General features: G+C 40.9%; 1 protein-coding gene across 1 annotated transcript in view; it reads left to right on the top strand.

Annotated features, from left to right (window-relative positions):
* Positions 1–21,781, top strand: part of CPED1 (cadherin like and PC-esterase domain containing 1) — a 262,691-nt gene that overhangs the window by 13,226 nt on the left and 227,684 nt on the right. Inside the window, exon 2 of the mRNA XM_044246452.1 lies at positions 15,980–16,163. Within this exon, the coding sequence (XP_044102387.1) occupies positions 15,980–16,163 (184 nt within the window). The remainder of the gene's footprint in view (positions 1–15,979; positions 16,164–21,781) is intronic.

Below are 21,781 nucleotides of genomic sequence, written 5' to 3' on the forward strand. Positions count from 1 at the left end.
TCTTCCTGGTTTTGACATAAGGAAAACTGTTGGGGTTGTGGCCCACCAGTTAAGGTTCAGTCTATTTGAGGCAGATCCTGCTGTGCCCCCCTCACTCTCTCCAGGTGAAAGAGAAAGAGAATTAATGCCTGGTAAGGAGGGCACTTGGGATGAGCGCTGGGTATTGTATGTAAATGATGAATCCCTAAAGTCTACTCCTAAAACCAATATTGTCTTATATGTTAATTAACTAGAATTTAAACAAAAACTTGAAAGAATAAAGAACTAATGGAGGCCCACTTCCAATTCTGAAGAGATGGGTAGCCACAGACAAGTGACTTCTTTGGTTTCTTTTGGTAGCCTGTGGCATAAGGATGAAAATATACATTTCATATGGGGTCAATGTAGACACTGTAGCTCAGAATGTTTTGGAAAGCATTGAGATTATAAGAGGCAAGGGAGTCAACATTATCACATCTGTTAAAAGATAAACCGAGGCATATTGGAAAATTTAAGAGTTTATTTGAGCAAAAATGGATTCCGATCAGGCTGCCGCAAACCAGAAGTGGTTAAGAGTGTCTCCCCCACCAGGAGCTCAGGGAGAGACTTGAAGAGACAAAAGCACAGGAAAGGTAAGGCAGTTATTGACTGGCTAAAGCAAGCTTAAAGCCTAGTTGGTTCTTTTTGATTGGTTGTCCTTAGGTTTGGATTTGCTAAGCTTGAGGTATTTATAGCCTTAGATTTTGCTTTGCTTACCTAGACCACTCACTCAGGCCACTTCAGTTTAATAACCTCCATGTTCAATTAATTTAATACATCCCAAAGGATAATGTCATGAAAATATCCTCACAGCACTTGCATCTCTTGGGGGGGGAAAATGCATGTAGGCAACAGAAATGTGAGTACAGGGAATACTCCTCTTTTCATTAAAAAGTTATAGTATAATGTGCTACACAAATGTCAAGTTATGCAGTCATGTTTCAGAACGCTGCTAGGAGTCCAAAATTGCACTGTCACAATTGTTTTCTCTTGATGTTTCACTGTTTCTTTAACAAGCAATAGGAAGTATAATAGCATTCCAATAGTTTCAGCCCTAAGCCTCGTTCTTTCCTGGTGGAAAAATCTAGCATGAATTTAGCCAAGTGCACAAATGCTTCAGGAAAAATGGAACAGGAAATTAACTTTTTTGTAGCAGTGCAGAAACTCTCTGACCTTAGCAAAGCATCCACTAGAAAGTTGACTTTCCTACTGAGCAGTAAACCTTCCCTTCTAGACACACCCAGAGGGGAGAAGCGATTTCAAGTGAGCTTTCCCTCACCCCTCCCTTTATTATCAATGCTCTCTCTCTCTCTTTTGAGTAAACACTGAAAACATTAATAACCCATCTGAAGCTTCCTAGACGCAAGCTAAACCTACTTGTCCAAATATTTTGGGGCTGCATAAGTTATTTTAAAAGTAGATTGGTTGGGGGCAGAGTTAATTTTCTTTTTCGTGGAGAAGAAGAGAAAAATGAAGCAGGTAAGCTGATAGTTTTTCTTTTAAAGAAACAGTGGTTTAAAGTAATATTATGTCTGCTTTAAACAAACTTGTTTGCTGGTAAACAGATAAAAAGTATTTGTGAAAATATATTCTGTCAGAAGTACGAACTTTAGGGAGCTAGAACTGTCTCCTGTTTTTAATATAAAATAATGACATTTTAGAAGGAAGCCCCTTTTCTGTGTTACAATGGAGGATGTCTCATCCCCCAATGATATACATATGAGCCTAAACACAATTCTTAGGAAAACCCTGAAAAAGTGACCAAGAATTTATAATAATGTAACTACTTCCTGTGAAATCTAGCATATGTTAGTTTTTTAAGATTTATTTATTTACATGAGAGAGAGAGAGAGATAGCATGAGTAGGGGGACAAGAGGAGAGAGAGAGAGGAGAGAGAATCCTCAAGCAGACTCCCCACTAACCATGGAGGCTAACGTGGGATGTGGGGCTCAATCCCAGGACCTCAAGATCATGACCTAAGTTGAAATCAAGAGTCAGATGCCTAACTGACTGAGCCTCCGAGGTGCCCCAGTGAAGTCTAGCATTTAAACAAAACTGTCTAATAAGTTACTGGCAGCTGGATTGGGGCGGGGATCAAGTTGAGACAAAGCCTGGCACAGGAGTTGAATGAAAAGATGAATGTGATCTAGTATAATTTATGCCTGGTGTCCAGTGTAAGGCTTCCCATGGTGGCCTGTGGTCCTTAAATTTTTCTTTTGTACTTTCAGTTGATTTTTAAACTCTGGTCTCCCCAGCCACCCATCCAGGTCTTCCTCAATCTAGAAGATGTCCTCATTTTCCTGAAAAGACCAAAGCAGTTTGTTACGCAAGAAGAGATGGTTTCTTCCTTAGGTCTGGCCTATAAGACCTTTTGTTGGACCCTTTAAGAATAAACTGGATCTCTAGGAAGGGAACTCACTTTTCTAGCCAGTCACAGAAGAAACCCAAATACTATTCTGCAACATAATCCATCCCTTAAGGGAAGAATTACAGAGTTTAGGGACCTGAAAATTTGATAGCAGTATTAGATGATGTCTTATTCTTCCCTCCAGCGATAGTGCTTATTTTGTGGTATTACTAGATACTATCATTTCCTGCCAATTTTCAGTTTTTAAGGCAAAAAGTTGGCCATCAAATACTTAAGCATTCTAGAGTGAGTGTGTCATTTGGAAAGTTCGAAGTTTGGTTTTGAAGGGAATATGTGAGGTTGTGTTATGATGTGTGGGTGTAATAGTGTAGCATGTGGCAACGTGAGTGTGATGGTTGGGGGAAAGGCTAGGTGGAGGCTTCTAGAGGGGAAGCATGGGAAAGAGGGTTCTTAGGTCTCCATTGGGCTGGGAAGGCGTTACCCAGGGTAGTCCCCAAGGAGTCCCCAAGGGTGGTTATGTTAGTACCGGCCGGTGAGCTGAAGGGATAAGAAGCAGCCACATGTATGTTCAGAGCAAGCAAGAAAACAAAAGGAGAGCCAAGGCATAAATGTGTGCTTTATGGAAACCTCAGGTATAACTTTGGTTTAAAGCAAGATGTTTTTTCATGTGGAGTGTGGTGCCTGAATATGTAGCGATCGTTCCTCCGTTCATCTTAACACTTTGACCTCCATGTGGGTAGGATGAGGCAGGGTTTCTCTGGGTTCATGAGGTACATGCCTCTCTCCTGGGGCCTTTCCTTCCAACAAGAACTGCTGCTGACCTTTACTGCCCCGGAGATGCTGGGGCACCTGCAGGCACTATGTTGGCTTTCCGTCCTTCGCCATCTGTGCAGTTCATGGCGACCCTGGATTTCTGGGGAGAATCTGGATAAACTGGTTATTACAGGGATGTGAGTGCTGAGGGGGAAGACAGGAGCCGGAGATTCTAGTAATGCATGGGATTACTTGAAGTGGGTTTAGGAACTTCTATCCTTCTCTCCTGGGAGGTCTGCATGTGGTGACTGCGTAGGCGGTGGATGGAGAATCTTCATCCCCAACTCATGCCTGAACTCTACCCTTACATCTGGCAGATGTTCGTTTAAGGCTGGAGTCTCTGTGCAGAGTGGGGCATGGTCCCTCTGGTGCTGAAAGAGATCCTCGGCTGGCCAGCGCATGTTTTCTTGCGATGGCCCGCTGCGGAAGCCTGGGGTCCGTGTGTGCTGTGTTGAAATGCAGCAAGGACTGCAGGGCTAGGAGGACTGTCGAGATCATAAACTGGGCTCTGGAGGGTGCTGGGAGGGTCAGCAGCAAGTCTTGTAGCAGGCAGGGGGCAGTGGGGAGAATGAAGAAGGAAATGAAGGATGCAAATGAGGAGTTCAGGAATTAATAAGTGAATGCTAAGGAAGATCTAAAACTAGACAATGGTGACCATTATCTTCTAAGCCATAAAGAGGGAATATAATGTGCTGAAGGGCTTTCTATATCTTCATTGTGAATTCATTTATAGAATGTTCTAACAAACTATAAAATTAAATCATATTTAGTTATATAATTAACATGGCTGCCTAATTTTTACCTAATACCCAAATCTAAAAAGTCCATTTTATATATGGTATCATTGGTCATATTTTCTTTCTTTCCTTTTCTTTTTCTTTTTTTTTTACATTTGCTCTATCATTCTAGTTTTGTAAAAGAAGAATAGTAGAAATGATGATCGGTGATTTTAAATGTGTTACTGCCCCTAATATACAAGCAGGACCTTATCCTATTCCACTTGTAATTGGACAGAACCCCTGTGAAATCACGTGATTAGAATGTTTAAGGTTTTTGTTGTGTTAATTCATTACACAAACAGGCCATAAGACAGATGTGGCGACCTAAGCCTGTAAATGTCTCAAGGTTAGTAAACCAAAATGCTGAGGACAACCAGTCACAGAAAAACAAGCTGTAGCCAATCAAATAACTTCCATTCTTTGCTTCCACGCTTTCTCTGTGTTAGGCCTTCCTGGGGCTCCTATGGGCAGAGAGCTCCTAAATATTTTGGGTTTGGTGCTGCCCAATTGGAATGGATTTTTGCCCAAATGAATCCTTAAAATGTTAAATGTGCCTCAGTTTACCTTCTAACAATTTAAAACATTTTATTTTTTTAAAGATTTTTATTTATTAATTTATTTGACAGAGAGATCACAAGTAGGCAGAGAGGCAGGCGGGGGGGTGGGGTGGGGAAGCAAGCTCCCCGCTGAGCAGAGAGCCGGATGCAGGACTTGATCCCAGGACCCTGAGATCATGACCCAAGCCGAAGGCAGAGGCTTTAACCCACTGAGCCACTCAGGTGCCCCAATTTAAAACATTTTAATTTATCAAGAGGTTCTTCTATGCAGTAACTTCTTTAAGAAATATTTAATACGTGTTAGGTTTATGAGGGCTGTATGTTTTCAACTGCTTTTTTTTTTTTTTTTTTTAAAGATTTTATTTATCCATTTGACAGAGAGAGATCACAAGTAGGCAGAGAGGCAGACAGAGAGAGAGAGGAGGAAGCAGGCTCCCTGCCGAGCAGAGAGCCCGATGCGGGACTCGATCCCAGAACTCTGGGATCATGACCTGAGCCGAAGGCAGCGGCCCAACCCACTGAGCCACCCCGTCAACTGCTTTTTATCTTCACTGAAATCTCCCTTGATCCTTACACTCGCATGAAGAGCAGGACGGAAGGCTGGTGCTTGTCTGCAGATGAGGAAGCTGAAGCACATCAAGTCGCACTTCAGCGGCATCAGCAGATAATGAATGGAGGGTGGGAAGCAGAGGGGAGACCCAGGATTTAGAAGACCTTGGGGAGGTCTTGGGGAGTTAGCTGGCAAAGACTCAAACTGAGATTCAGAGACTCTGGCATCTATAAAAACGTTTGGTGGATTGTATGATGCTTAGGTACTGATGCTGCTATAATGACCCCAGGGCTCTTTCCTGTCTGTTCTGTCGCTTTTGTAGGGACTTGCTATTTTAAGACTGAATCGCTGAATTCACTTGTTGTTTGGGCATGGGGGGTGGGGCGGGGGGGACAGAGACTTGCTATTATTTTAACACTTTTCAAAAGAACAAGTTCTCCCCTTGTTTTCTGCCTGCTGTTTCACAATTGTGGATTGTCGATTTTATGTTTTCTTCATTATGGATGTCCTTCCACTACTGCTGATACCATGGTAAGGTTCCGGGGGCTAGAGAACATTTACCCTAAAACCTACACACACGATCAGGGCTTGAGGAGAGGACCAAAGTAACTTCCTGCTCTTAAACTCTATGTGCTCATCTGATTAAGGGGAGACTGAGAAAGGGGAAGAGTGTAGAGACAGGAAAGCAGAAGGAAGGAGAAGAGACAACAGAAGAACACTTGGGAGTGGTTTTTGTTTGATCCAAAATAGGAAGCAAACTCCAATGCGCCCAGAGAAAAAGCAACCTTCGTTCTCTCCCTAAAGCTTTATCTTGTGCTTAAAGACCTCTCCAAGGACACTATCATGAGTATCATCTTCCAGCCATCTCTGTGTTTTTGTAATCTCAGCTGGGTCTTTGTTATGTCTGTGAAGTTACAGCAACCAGTAAACTGAAGACGCACAGCTGTGCATCGTGGGTGGCAGCTGAGCCAAGGGGGGGGTTGCTTGAATTAGTTGGAGGAAAAGCCTCCAGAGGGGCCTGAAAAAGATGCTCCATATGACTTTCAAAACAGCGAGGAAAGAGAAAAAGAGAAGGCGGGAGGAGCAGAGAGGGGAATCGAAGTTCTTCCACGTTGGTTGAAATGGCTGAGAGGTCAGGGCGGTAGAGGTTTGGAGCCAACTACAGCGGCAAGGCATGAAGGGGAGACACGGGTCACGGGCTGGAGGAGACACCACTGTTCTTGTGTTCTTAGTTGCATTTTTAATTTCTCTCCATCTCCAAGATTCTTGCTACGTGTGAGGGTCAGCCTGGGGCAGGTGTGAGAGGCAGACATTTCCAGCCACGCCCGGCATGCCTGTGCGTTGGCTGGAGTCGGAAAAGCCCAGAACTGTTCCGTCTGCCTTATTTCTTCTTAAGTCTTTCCCGTTGTCCTCCACCAGTCTCTCCTCTTCCTCCCAACTACACAAGCTCGACACTGTGTGCCCTGCTGAGAGAGGCATGCGCCGTTTGTGAGTGAGGACACTGGGCATCAGACATAGAGACGACCTGGGAATTCTCAGGATGGAATTTCAGATTTTAGAGATGTGCTGGAAAGTCTTTACTGATCAACAGAAATCATTTTATATCCCCGAAGTCTCAGAATCGCAGATGTTCCAGTGGGTTAAGGCGCTATGACGGTATTTATCTGTCAATAATTTCTAGTTTAGGATGGCCAGATCTGGGTCTCTCCTGCTGTTCTCTTCCATTCTCCTCCTTTGCGCTGCTCTTCTTCTAGTATGTCAGGCTTTCAGCCTCCCTCTCTGCCCACTTCATACCTTCATGGCAAATCCTTTCTTCTGGAAGGTTTTCATCCTCTGTATCTTGCCTCTCTCTTAGCAATACACATTGTGATTTGACGATCTTGCTGCTGCTTCTCCCTGCTCTTTCCACCCCAAACCAGGCTCCACAGCAGTAGTTACTGCCGCTCCCCTCCCACTGCACATCCCATGCCCGGTGTCATCAGGAATCTTCTTAGGACAGGTCTCATGTTTCTCTTGCAGTGTGATCGCTCAGGTCATGGAGTACTTCCATTTTTAAAAAACTTTTATTATAGGAATGATGGCCTATACTCTTTAGGAAATCTTGTGATTTAGGAAGTAAAAGTCTGGCCTTCTGGACTTCTGTCAGGACCCCGTCCACCCTGAAAACAAAATAAAACAAGAAATTACCCTCCCGGTTTTCCTCCTTTGTTTCTTCCCTGCCATGGCTTTTAGTAAAAGGAATTGAAGCTCATCGAGGGTGTCCCTAGGTAGAGAGACCAGCATGAAGTTGCCAACTTTTTAATTCCCTACTACTCAGGAAGTTTTGGTTTCCTACTGGCTATTTAAAAAGATAACAAGTAATGCTGTATTAACTTCACTTTTCTCCTTATCGTCAGCTATTTCTTATGCTTACCGGACCCTATTTACTGTCCACAGTAAAAAGCACCCTATGGTGCTGACCTTCAAGAACTTCCTGTTTTAATTTCTTTGCCCATCTTTTTTCTCCCTCTAAGAATTTTCTTTTCTTCTCTCATTCCCCCCCACACACACACAGCATTCGTAATATGTGCAAGTAACAGCATCAAAAAGAGTGCCAGGGTCATTCTTTAACATTTTCCCCAGACCAGAGATTTTATCTCTCCTGGAACTTACCTTGCATTTGATTTCATACACTGTTTATTGCTCCGCCCACTAAGAAGTGAGCTCAGTGAGGGATAGAGCTTTGTCAGGTTCTTCACTTTCATTGCTCAGAGCCTAGCACTGTGCCTGTCATATAGAAAGTGTTCAAGAATATTAAGGAGGTAAGTGAGTGAATGAATAGACATTGAGAAAGAGCCAAGGGGGAGGGGACATCAAGGATCCAGGAGAAGAAGAAAAGACGGATGAAGTTCTCAGGGGTTTGAAGGTAGAAATTGGAAGGTTTGTTGCCTGGAGGAAAGGGAGATATGGAATCCGGAAAGTGATTAGCCATGGATGAGAGGAGGACAGGTTTCTTCTATGGAGGTCAACAGAAAAGAGGAAATGTTAGTTGTGCTGAAAGGCTATGGGTCTGCCAGAACAGAGGCTGTTTAACCCAGTGTGTTTCCTTCTAATAGTGCTGATTTCCTCTATGAATGGGAGGCAGTTATCTGTAGAAATAAGAAGGTAGCTGGAGAGTGGGAAAATTAGTCACTACGGAGAATGTGAGAGAATTGGTCAGGGAAGCATAGCAGGATAGTCTGGGGACCCCGAAGACCAAACTGGTTTTACCAATAAGAATCTGTCCATCCAGGCACTTTTCTTTAGAGCTCTCAACAATCCAGCCCAGGTGCAGGGTGGGCAGGCTACCGAGATCTTTGGGTCTCAGCTCCCCACAGCACTCTAGTCCTCCCGATTTACCTGGCACGTCATCATTTATTATAACTAGTTGTTTATGTCTGCTTTCCTTGATGGGCTGCCAGCTCTGGGGGACAGAGATGTGCCTGTCTTGTTAACGGCTGTGTGCCCAGCTCTTCCTTGCTTGAAGCTCTACTGTGTGAATGATGCAAGTGCAGTGGAGGAAGGGAATAATTTAATAGACTGGGGAGGGAGTGATTGGAGTGTTGGGCCATGGAATCCAAACTGAGAGAGAGATGGTGAAAAAGAGGCTAGGAGAAAGTTGGCAGTAGGAAGAAAGACTGGTGGTTGAAGAACTGATGGGAATAATATGGGAACTGATGATAAGAGATGGAAAAAAGAAATGCGATCAGAGGATGGAATATCTCATTTTATAATTTCAGAGGTGGGGGTGTTTTGGGATCACAAAGTCCAAGCTGTGTCATTGGGGTGGGTGTTTGTAGTGAAGTGTAGGAGAGAATCATTGGGGATGAAGAAGTCATAGATATTTTATGGTTTGAGATGCAAATGCTGAAACTGCCACTGAGATTTTTCTAGTTGGTGTTTTCATCAGAAAGCGAGTAAAATAAAAATGTTTACAGATAATGAACGCACACTTTGCTTTCATGAATTCACTCGTTTGCTCATTCATTCATCTCTTCCATCTTACTTAGAACCTGACCTTAAGCAGTATGTACAGTGACTAAAGCAGACACATCTAGGCTTTCATGAAATGTACCAATTTGTGTAAGAGGCACACATCAAAGATGTAATATATACTACAAATTGTGAAGAGTGCCAAAGGGAAAGACAGATTGAGAAATAGGTGATGGTAGATTTGGGGAATAGCTGTTTCAGTGGGCGTAATATTATCACAGCTGTATCGAGAATACACTTTTTTTTTTTTTGTATTGAAAGTTTATTGCTTTTGTTTCTCTATTATTTATTTCTTTATTTTTATTAACATATATTATTTGTTTCAGGGGTACAGGTCCGATTCATCCATCTTACACAATTCACAGCACTCCCCATAGCACATACCCTCCCCAGTTGTTTCTCTATTACGGTTTAAAACTTACACAGAGGCACAGATGAACAAACATGTCTTTCATTGGATGTTCATGGGTTAGTCAGTAGCCCCCAGTGCAGTTTGGGAACGCAGGTCAGAAGGTGCTCATTGTCATGGAGTTGGTCTGAGAAGCGTGTGTTTCTTCCATGATGAGCTTGAGATCCAGTTTGAGTCAGTTGTGCCGTAAAGACAGAGGTTAACTGAAGATTCACTTGGGTAAGGAACATTCTCACGAGGCTCTGCTTACTATCCAGGGAACCTGTGGTTCCTCGACTATCCTATAATTATAAATAATTTTTAAGTGGAAAATGTGTAGGATATGCATCCAGGAAAACCCCATGTTGTTTCTTGAATTCTCTAAAGTAAGTATAAATTTCACCCATGGGTTTAAAAAAAAAAATCCTTATTTTATTCTTATAATGGAAAAATTAAAACATAATTCACTATGATAGACTCAGCAATATTTCTAAAATGTCAAAGATCTAGACCAGCAAGCCAATTTGACTTTTAGTTATATATAACACACATCCAAGGTCTGCTATATGATTTGTATTTGAGCATCAAAAGGTGTCATAAATACATGGCTACTTTAATAAATCTAGAAAAAATTTCTCTGTCATGTGAAAAAAAAAACCCAAGTTTTATTTTTCATCCTTACTATATACTAAAGAACTGTATTTCTTGCTTTTGTGGTAAGTCTTGGTTGAAGATTTTTTAATACTATAAGTAACTGAGAAATACGCTTTTGTAATATAGCTCTTTATTTGATTTTTCTACTACAAATTCATTACTTTGCTCAAACATTTAATTCTATTTTTGTCATTCTTGCTACTATTTAAAATTCTGCTGAAATAAGTTTCTTAATACAAATGTTCACCACTTTCTATTCCCAATCTCCCATGGTAGGATTTATAACAAAGACTTATCCATATTGAAAAAAAGATGTTTGTATTCCTTCATTCCAAGAATATATATTATGTGCCCCATATGTGGCCAGTAGTATTCTTTGGTTGGAGAAACAAAAGTGAACAAAATAGACAAAAATGTATGGTTTAATTTACCTCCTTTTATGGTATGGGGAGACAGACAATAAACATAATAAATAAATAAATTATATTTTTGCATTAAAAGGTGATGAATTGGGTACCTGTGGCTCAGTCTGTTAAGCCTCCACCTTCAGCTCAGGTCATGATCCTAGGGCCCTGAAATGGATGCCTGTGTCAGGCTCCCTGCCCAGTGGGGAGTCTGCTTCTCCCTCTCTCTCTGCCCCTTCCCTTCCTCGTGTTTCTCTCTCTCTCTCTCTCTTCAAATAAATAAATAAAATCTCTAAAAGAAAATAAAATGTGATGAGTCACGTAGATAAAAACATGTATCAAGACATATGGAAACATATAGTTTATTGCAGAAATGTCTTTTATGATCGAGGCCAAACTATAGTAATTGTAAAGCTTATAGAATTCTTTTTTTCGGGGCGCCTGGGTGGCTCAGTGGGTTAAGCCGCTGCCTACAGCTCAGGTCATGATCTCGGGGTCCTGGGATCAAGTCCCGCCTTGGGCTCTCTGCTCCGCGGGGAGCCTGCTTCCCTCTCTCTCTCTGCCTGCCTCTCTGTCTACTTGTGATCTCTCTCTGTCAAATAAATAAATAAAATCTTAAAAAAAAAAAAGAATTCTTTTTTTCTTTAATGTTTATTTAGAGAGAGACATTGAGAGTGCAGGGAGGAGGGGAAGAGGGAGAGGGAGAGAGAGTCCCAGGAAGACTCCATGTTGAGCTCAAAGCCTGAAGCTGGGCTCGATCTTAAAACCCTGAGATTAGACCCAAGCTGAAACCACGAGTCAGATGCTGAGCCAATTGTGCCACTCAGGCACCCCTAATGCTTATAGAATTCTTAAAGGAAAATCAGAGTTAAAACATACTGTTATTCAATTTTTTTTAATTGTTTATTTAACAGACAGAGATCACAAGCAGGCAGAGAGGCAGACAGAGAGAGAGGAAAGGAAGCAGGCTCCCTGCCGAGCAGAGAGCCCGATGCAGGGCTCGATCCCAGGACACTGGGATCATGACCCGAGCCGAAGGCAGAGGCTTCAACCCACTGAGCCACCCAGGTGCCCCTGTTATTCAATTTTATTAATAATTCATATCATTTATTGATGGAGCATGTGTTGGTTACTTTCATATTACAAATTAATTTAATTCCCTGTACAACTTAATGAGGCAGAATTTGTTACCTTAACCATATGTATGAGAAAATTCGGAGGTAAAGAGATAAAACAACTCCCCCTGCCCCAGAGGATGAACCAAGCAAGTGGTAGAGTCAGAACTCAAATCCAGATTTCTGATCCCTGGTCCTTTTCTGTTCTCCCCCACATTACTGCATCGGACATTTCAGGTCGTGTATTACAACACTCTGTCCTTTGCTTTATCTAATGTGGTATAACGGTTTCAGATTTTGAAGGCTTCCCAATAAAAATAATAAGTGTTCAGTTTTGTGGGTTTTTTTTTAAAGATTTATTTATTTGAGAGAGAGAATGTGAGAGTGCAAATGGAAGGAAGGGCAGAGGAAGAGGGAGAGAATCTCAGGCAGACTCCTGGATGTGCACAGAGTCCCCGTGATGTGGGGCTCTATCTCATGACCTTGAGATCTCAACCCTGAGATCACAACCTGAGCTGAAATCAAGAGTCAGATGCTTAATCGACTGTGCCACCCAGGGGTCCCAAAAAGTGTTGTTTTAAAATAACTTTCATAGGGTCATCTGGGTGGCAAAGTCAGTAAAGCACCTGAATCTTCATTTCTGCTCAGGTTGTGATCTCAGGGTCGTGATCTCCAGGTCGAGAGATCGAGCCCCAGGTTGGGCTCCATCCTGAGCATGGAGTGTGCTTAAATCTCTTTCTCCCTCCCACTCTGCCCCTTCCCTCCTCTGAAATAAATCAATAAAATCTCTGAAAAAATTAAAATAACTTTCATATAGTCTGGCAAAGTGATTTCTGAGGGACAATTTTTCAGATCTTTCCAGAAGAAGGGAGAGAGAGCCGTGACTGGGAGTTCCGAATGTTAACATCTACTAACACTCATTCTTTCTCCTAAGGTCTTCTCCACAAGCCCGTGAGTCTCAAGTTAAGTTGCTGTAGTGATGGCCAGGTTAAATTCTGCCACTAAAAATACATCTTCAAAACTGTAGGCGTAATCAAGAGCTCTCATTTCCCGAAGTGCTGCTTCTGGCATTTGATAATCCTGCCTTTGCTGGTGTGGTTGACGTAATTATTCACCTAGTTTTTATTTCACGGATGCAGCGTGTGCACCTGTTGTTGGACCAGTTAAAAGTGTTCTTGCCCCTTGGTCTTGGGCCATTTTGCTGATATAGTGTGTTATAAATATGACCAAGACAGGAGCAGTTTCTATTACAGGATAATACAACATAATTTGACTGACAAGCTCACTTCCCATTATTCTCTGTAGTCTGAGATGCAAGTTAAAATGCTAGTTTATGTTACAAAGGTTATTAGAAAACATGGCCAGTAATTACACTGTATTTATAATCTGCTCTATATAACGTAAGAGCTACATTGCTCTTGCTTAAACTGAGCCTGGCTGGGGGAGGGGGAGGGGAGGGAAAGGAGGAATGTATCTTTCAAAATAGTAATAACACAGAGTTTGAAAATACACTCTCCTCATGTGAAATCACTGCTCTATTTGAGCCAGCTGTAATAGAGAGGAGCATCCTGTGATTATGAAAGAAAATAATGTGAGAAGGGAATTCTGGGCACCCAGCATTTCACTTGAGTGACACTGATATATTTGGAAGCATCTGTCTTCCCTTGCACCTAGATGCATGTTTGTTTATTTTGGCCTCCTGTGGGCTCATGGTTTCCTCTACGTCCTGTGTACAAAGGCTCAACCTGTTTTCGGCTTCAAATACTCCTTCTTACAGGTTTACCGTGACAAACAATGATGTTGGCTGGGGAATCGTGTCCCAATCTGCAGTTAAATTTTTGAGTTTAAAAAAGTTTCATTATCAATCAATCAATCATCAATCAATGGTTTCATTATCAAAAAAAAAACAAAAACAAAAACAAAAAACCCCAAAACACACAGTATCGTTTAACAAAGAAAAATATCTAATGAATATCATGTTTGCCCAAAGTGCCACGCAGGGGAGGTGTGAGTAGCTAGCCTTCTATTCCTTTCTATTAACTTCGCCACACACATTCTAAACGCCCATGTTACCATGTGTCAGGCAGAACTCAGACTCAGAGACAGTTTTTCTGACTCTTTGCTCTTTATATTCTTTTTTTAAAAGATTTTATTTATTTATTTGACAGACAGAGATCACAAGTAGGCAGAGAGGCAAGCAGAGAGAGAGTGAGAGGGAAGCAGGCTCCCTGCTGAGCAGAGAGCCCGATGCGGGACTCGATCCCAGGACCCTGAGATCATGACCTGAGCCGAAGGCAGCGGCTTAACCCACTCAGCCACCCAGGCACCCCTGCTCTTTATATTATTATTTAAAAAACATATACATAGGGGTGCCTATGTGACTCATTCAGTTAGGCATCTAACTCTTGGTTTCAGCTCAGGTCATGATCTCAGGGTCCTGGGATAGAGCCTCAAACTGGGCTCCCGGTTGAGTGGGGTGCCTTCTTGAGATTCTCTCCCTCTGCCCCTCCCACCACGTGCATGTTCTCTCTCTCTCTCTCTCAAATAAATCAATCTTAAAAAAAAAATCACATATATAGTATTTCCCATATACTGGGGCACAGCTCTAAGCCATTCACATATAGTAAGTCTTTAGTACTCACTGCACCATTAGGAGGAAGGTATTGTCCAAGGTCATACAAAGAGTGCCGGTGGGACCAGGGGATTCAAAGCCAACAGTCTCTTCAGAGTCTGTGTTCTCTAGCACGTCACTCTGCTTTGTCTATTCATTGACAGATGGCAATATTTTGTATAAAATGAAGAATAAGGTATTGTTCCTGCCCTCAGAGGGTTTATAATCTAAATCTGTTTCTTCTTTCTTTCCACACATATCTTCAAAGATCTTGATAAAGCACTGTGGCTCATTAATTTTGTAATATCTTCATTTATTAAACATGTACCATGTGTACAAGTGTACTGCTACTTAAGGAGCTCACTTCAGGGAGACGTGCACATTCCCTTTCATAAGTGCAAATGGAAGGGTGTATTTCAATGAAAACTTCCCCAAAGAGGCGATGTTTGTTTTGGAGCGAGCCAGTTGGATGAGTGGAGCCAGAGGATGGAATTTTAGGGAGGAGGAACAGTGGGATGTGTATGAAAGAAGAGGGTGGGATCAGGAATGGAAATAATTAAGAGTGTGATATGACCAGAGAAGAAAGACAGGGTTTAAGTTTGAATGACCTTGTGTTCCCTGATGAAGATTTAGAATGGATTCTGTCAGTAAAGGGAAGTAATGAAGACATTTAAGTGAAAAGTGAAAGAAATTTAAGTGAAAAGACATGATACATATGTTTTGCATCCAAAAAGTGGACAGTATGATTCAGAAGTGTCACTCTAAGTAATTAGATTCCCAGTTTTGTTTTTTATCTCTTCTCGCTCGTTGTCCTCAACCAACTCCTTTGTCTCTTCTTCTTTGGCCTCTCCCAGTTTTTGCTCTAACCCCCATCCAATCTCATTGCTCCTTCTGGTAACAACAACAAAAATATCTACTTTATCAAGATTTAATCTCAAATTTTCAGGAAAATACCCAATGTCTGCTATTTTACCTTATAATGAACTCAGATATCAGCATTCTTTCTACTTGTCAGTTGGAAAATTCCCTTTTGTTGGTGGAATTTTGAACATCCTTGTGAGAAAAAGGAATATTTATTTGGAGGATCAATAAACCATGGAAGGAAGAACCTGAAATTTGATGTTCCTCTTCGCGAGCAGGGATCCACCCTGCCACCCCGAGCTGTGTTCCAATTTTGCTGCATCCTGATTGAGAGAGGAAGCAGCGTTGTCCTTCTCCAAAGAGCTCTGAGCTTGTTTCTGAACGTGTCCTGCCAGCACAAAGTCCATCCTTTCTGAGTCTGTTTCCTCTCCTGTGTTTACCGAAAAAGCACCGTTAGAAGATAATGCCACTGGAAGTACTTTATGCAAGCACAATGCAGATGAAAGGCATTGCTATTAATTTAAATTTTCAGCTAGAGTTGAGCTCTGTATTTCTATGTAATAGTATTCCTCGAGGACCCCTATAGTTTAATGGCCTAACATTTTCATCTCTCTGTAATAGAAAAATTCAGTTCACCTTCAGTTCTGGCATATGAGGTCGCCTTTGTCCTTGCCGGCCTTTCAGAGAGTCTGTCTTTCATTTCCTGAGACAAACTGACAGGATAACTTTCTGAATGGCCTTTGATTTGCATTAATGGTGTCCTTCAAGGGCAATGTGTTACTTCTTCCTCTTGAATTTTTATGCCTCCTTTCTTTCTTGTTTTTGTTTTTTGTTTTTTGTTTTTTTTAGATGGAGAGATCAATAGAGGCACCCTTTGGCAGCCACGACAGAAGGGCCATACTCTACAGGCCTCCTTCCTTCAGCAAAATGGAGCTTCAGCTCCACCAGCACATTCTCACTCAGCATCGCTATACGGTTGTCATCACTGAAGAAAGGCTCGGTGCTGGCCTTGGGCTGGGGCTGCTAGAAAAAGGTCAGAATAAGAAGTAAATACCCAAGTTGCTGGATATATAACGTGAAACACTTTCTAGAGTGTGTTACATTCTTTTCCGAAAGAAATTTTTAGGGGTGTCTGGGTGGCTCGGTCGGTTAAGCGTCTGCCTTCCACTCGGGCCATGATCCCTTCCTGCTAAGAGGAGAGCCTGCTTCTCCCTCGGCCTCTTCCTGCCGCTCTTCCTACTTGTGCTCTCTCTCTCTATCTCTCTGTCAAATAAACAAATACAATCTTTAAAAAAAAAAAAAAAGAAATTTATAAAAACAAATTTTTACCCATGATCAACTTACTTACATCAAAGAGAACTTGGCTCCTTTTTTTACTTCCTCTCAATTTTTCTTTAGCTATATTTCTTTATTCCTGAAATTATTTTGTTTATATTTTTGTAGCATTTTGGAGTTGCATGGTTCATATTTAAATGCTACATAAAAAATGTTTATGTTTATGAGCCTGAATACATGTTCTGCCCAGCACCAAACTGCTCCATATTTTAAGAAAATTGCCACTTCATCTGACTGCAAGTAGAATGTGCTGGAAATTGTTTCGAGAAGCCAGCTTAAATGTAATTCACAGATTGGCTCTAAAATGCGAAAGAAGTATGGGTATTTATCACACACCCTATTACTAGTCAAGTACTTTTATTTCTATCATTTGAAGTGAGAAATAAAAGACAAGTTTTTAAACAAGGTATTTGAAAAGAAAGTTTGAGGAGATGATGAGGGTCAAAAAGGGCAGTCACAATAACAGCTAACATTTCCTGAGCAACTCACCATGTGACAGATACACTCAACCTTGCTCTTTCAACGGCCAGCTTATGCTGCTGAATGAACGAGGGGAGCGGAATGGTTAGCCTCAATTCCCCTTCACCGCGTTCACCTTTTCCCACACTGGCTATACAGTTATAAGCTCCTTAGCTAACAAAGCTTTTTGGAGGACAGGGCCTCAAAACACACTTCGATGAAAAGAAAGGTTCTAAAAACATGCAGAGTATGGGCCATGAAGACAGGTCTTCAGCAGTGCCATTTGCTGGGTCCTAGGGCCCTGTCCCCTCAGAGTCTTATGGAAATGTAGGGTGCTGGGCTTCTCTGGAAGCAAATGAGAAAAACGAAAGGGAAGGTGAAAGCTCTGGAATATCTAAGAGGGCTGAAGATGAATTTTAGGAACTTCCTTGCGATTGGTTCTATTAAGGATGGACCCATGGAGAGTTCTGGAACATCCATAAATGATGTTGTCAGGAAACCATTTATCCAGGTTAAGGAAGGATATAAAATGTTTCGACTCCCTTTCATCCCATAAAACATCTTAGCCCATCCCTGAAGTACATGTTTCTAGGACCACCGTCCCCATCCCCCGTGAGCCGTGCACAGTCATGTGAGTCATGCCCAACACAGCCGTGATGACACCCCGCTTGTGTCTGCAAGTCCCTCTGCCTCTCTGATGCTGCCCCTGACCGTGTGGGGGCACGATGTGGATTCTGTATGCATTTCAACTTCAATTTTCAATTCTGTCCAGTTGCAATTCAGAAGGAATACAGCTGCTCTCTCCCTTAGTGTCCTTGGGTCAGTTTTACAAGAAAAAGGAGGATGACTTTGCATTGCAGCTTCCAAATATCCAGAAAAGTGCAAAGACAGCCTGAAGGCAATAAACTCTGGCAGGCAAAGGAGGTTCTGGGCGCAGCATAAGATAAGGAGATGGTCTCACCAGACTTTGACATTGTGAATGCTGATTTGGCTCACGTACCCAGTATTCCCTCAGCCTGTAAAACAACCACTTCCTAATTCTTTCTTGGTTTCTTCAACTCAGTATAATAAGATATTATTACTGGATAAGGCCTCCAGAAAGAGTAACAATGTCACGAATATGCAAAATTGACTTTTGGTTTTTCCATCTGATTCTGTAGTTTTCACTGTGAAGGCAACTCTCTAGTAACAGAAATAAAAAAAAAATTTCTGTGACCGTAATCTAACTTCTCCCTGATTTTCTAACATATAGAAAAAAAAAAAATCACTTTTTTATGGCAACTTATTTTCCATGGTCACAGATTTAATCTCTAAATTATGTTTGCACTGAGGCACTCACTATAAAAATATTTTCTAAAGATTTGGTTCTTGTCAAATTCATTTTTCTTTAGTTTCCCATATTCAGCCCATGCTTATTTTACCAGACATATGGCAGCAGAAAGTATGATGCTGTATTTGCACATTTGAACTTAATTTCTCCATGTTGAGCATCTTGGGGGAAGTGGAAGCAGTTCAGAATGATGTGGAGACCTACCCCTCCTATCTTTAACTTTACCATTGCAGCTTCTTCTCTTTGCTAAACTGAAATTTGAAATTACTATATCAAAAGTAAAACAGGTACTACCACAAATGTTACTAAGTGGCCAGGTGCAGATTTGACACATTTATAAAATACCTGCTTGGTTGTAGGAAAATAAATATAAAATAAAATCTCCCTATTTTACCTATCCATTTTACCTGCTTTTCTTTCCTCTTCTGATCTGACCACAATCAGCTCTGCTGACCTCTTTCTGTGCCATCGTTTGAAATACAGGTGGCCTCTTTCCAGCTTGGAGCTATTTTTTTTTTTTCTTTTTTAAACCTTTAAGGCCAGAAATGAATAAAAATTAGAAAAAAATAAATAGGTCATAGCCAGGCAACATTCCACTATAAAGTATAATCTGTTCTTGTAGAGTAACATTTGGGCTTTATAATTTATTCAGCTTTCCTAGTACTTATTTAGTAAACATTCTTTGAGAGGAAAAGTAAGCAGTCTCGGTTCTAAGTTAGAATGTGGGCATTGTGGTTTTTTTTTACCCTGGTTAATGCCATTCTAGTGATTAACAGAAGTCTGTGGCTCTATCCAGAAAGACAGTAGGGCTGTGGATATACAACTTTAAGCAAGTTAGGTTCTTTGAGCTCTAGTTCTCTTAATCTGTTAAAGGCAGTAATGTCATTATTTCATGGTAGTATGTTGTGAGAATTTAATCACTTTGTCTACCCCATCAGAGTTCTGGGAGGAGACAACGTAAAGCTCAGCCACTATTTTTTGATCAGTAGTCTGGGAATGGGGCCCGGAAATATATATGTTAAGAACAGACACATATGATTCTGATATATGGCCCTTTGAGGCACACTATCCTAAGGGACATACTATTGGTTCAAGAAATAACCATCTTTAGACTTAATTCTGGGAATAAAATAATGCAAAGGTCTGCTTGCTATAAAGCCATTGTATTGCTTAAGTTTTAATTCTGTCAGTATTTATTGTCTTTACCCATGTAGGCCTACAAAACTCAGCAGCATGTAAAACATATACTTTATGATCCTTCAATCTCTTGCTTTGGAAAAATATATCTTATGTCCCTGCATTTATGAGAACATATAATTCTCTAAAGGAAAAGATAGTAGCACCCACCAATTATAGCTTTTCCCAGTATCTAGGTACCATTTAGTAAATCAGTGCTTTAGTACATGGAATAGTATAGTAGCCTAAACGAAAGTAGATGTTTTCTGAAAGTTCTTATCCTATTCCCATGGTAACATCCAAGTAGTATGTGGTCAGGAGACCCTGTCTCACTAGGTTGTATCGTTGGATCATAATTATTTCTGCATGCTCAAAGAGAGTACATATTTATCAGTTTTCTGTTCACTTCTGAATACACCTTGCACTTCTAAATTAAATGATATATTATATAGTCTCTGGGAAAAACAAATGCCAACCCACTACAGAATTGAGCACTCCAATGGTTTCAAATTGCTCTTGTTTTTGTAATGTGGGGGTTTTACATGCAATGTTTTTTTAAAAGATACACTGAAATTGGAAGACCATATCAATTTTCTTGCCAGGGGTTGCAAATGATGGCCTGTTGACCAAATCTGGCCTCTTTCTGCCAACAAAGTTTTATTGCAATGCAGCTACACATTTGCTTTCATACTGTCTTTGGCTGCTTTGTTTTGCCATAGCAGAGCTGAGAAGATAGAGATGGTGGGGCTCTTAAGCCTAAAACATTTATTGAGCCCTTAACAGAGAAAGTTTGCTGACCCATGTAGCTAGACTAATTCTATGTCATCGGATCCCAACCCAGACTGATGGTTAAACTCTAGGACTGAGATAGTTTAGTTTTATAACTTACACCAAACCTCATTCAAAAAGGATTTGATGGTTTACAATAAAACATATAATAATAACGTTACTAAAATGGAAATACAAAGCCAGGGCTCAGGCTGGATAGTCCTCTTAGTTACCGTAATTGAAGCCTAATTTTGGCTTGAGCCTACAAATACCGAGAACAACAAGGAAAAGAATGAAAATTTTACCCTCAGAAAGAAGGGAACAGGACGTTCCTTCCCCTAACCACCCACATGCCCAAGTAGTATTTTTAAAACAAATTTCTTGAAGGAATTATTAAGTAAACTACTCTAAGTTATGTAATGGGTCAAGAGCCAGAACATTTGTATTGCAAATGAAGTGGATGTCATATCTTAGTTCATAGAGCCATCTTCCAACAGGAGCTGAGAATATAACATCATAGCATGGTATGGCGAAGACATTTCTAGGAAGGGCTAGAGTTAATATGGTAAGAGGGTATATCGATATTTGTATTGATATTAAACTTGATATATTGTGTTCTAGAGAATGCTATTTTAAATAATGTTGCTTCACCATCCCCCCTCCGCCATGAAGACACTGTAATTTATCCAACTGTGTTCTTGGGAAGCACTATTAAAAGTATCATTAATAGAGCAAGAGATACAGATCAGTACTTAATGTTGTGGAAAATATATTAGAGAAGAAAAAACCTATTTCCTTCCCTGTTTATAATTTAATAGTTTTCTATCCTCCTATATTTTTATTTACATTCACTTGCACTCTCAAAAATGTCCAACACATTCATGTACCATTTGAAATTTAGTCTAATTTTGAAGATTTATTTCTAATGGCTACTTGCCAAAAGCTGTTTCTGGGATTTGTATGGAAAAGAAGCCACTACTATAGCCCAATCTTGACTTTTGTGATGGAAAGCATATTTCAGGGTTTTGTTTGTTTGTTTGTTTTTTTCTTTAGTTTATTTGTATTCAAGAAGAACCTATAAGGAAGTTGAGATTTAAATCACCCATAAGTAAGAAGAGCTTAAACACAGTAATTGCTTTCTTAGGGAGGTAGTAGACTGTGGTAATTAAAGAAGCAGCCCCTTGGGAGTAAGATCAAACGTGGGCTGAGTTCTAGTGTTACCTTTAATGGTTATATAACCTTGGACAAGTTACTTAACCTCCCAAAGCCCTAATTTTCTCTTTGGGGATTGTTTTGGATTGTTCTATGAATGCCACACTACGGTCACTCAAGGAATCAGAGATGATATTGTTACTTCTGTCAAGAACTAATTACAGAAAGGAGATTATGGAGATTCCTTTCCGGGGGAGCACATTTAAAATGGGTTCTATATGAAGAACATAGGGATGCTGCTGCTGGGTATTTTGTGATAAATGAGCTCGATAGGGCCCTCTTTATCAACCTATATTCTCCCATTGAAAGGTCTGGGTTGTAAACCCTCCTGAAATTCCAACACATAGTTTCCTGGACCATTCCCTTGGGAA

This window comes from Neovison vison, chromosome 4 (assembly GCF_020171115.1).
Source record: "Neovison vison isolate M4711 chromosome 4, ASM_NN_V1, whole genome shotgun sequence".
NCBI lineage: Eukaryota > Metazoa > Chordata > Mammalia > Carnivora > Mustelidae > Neogale > Neogale vison.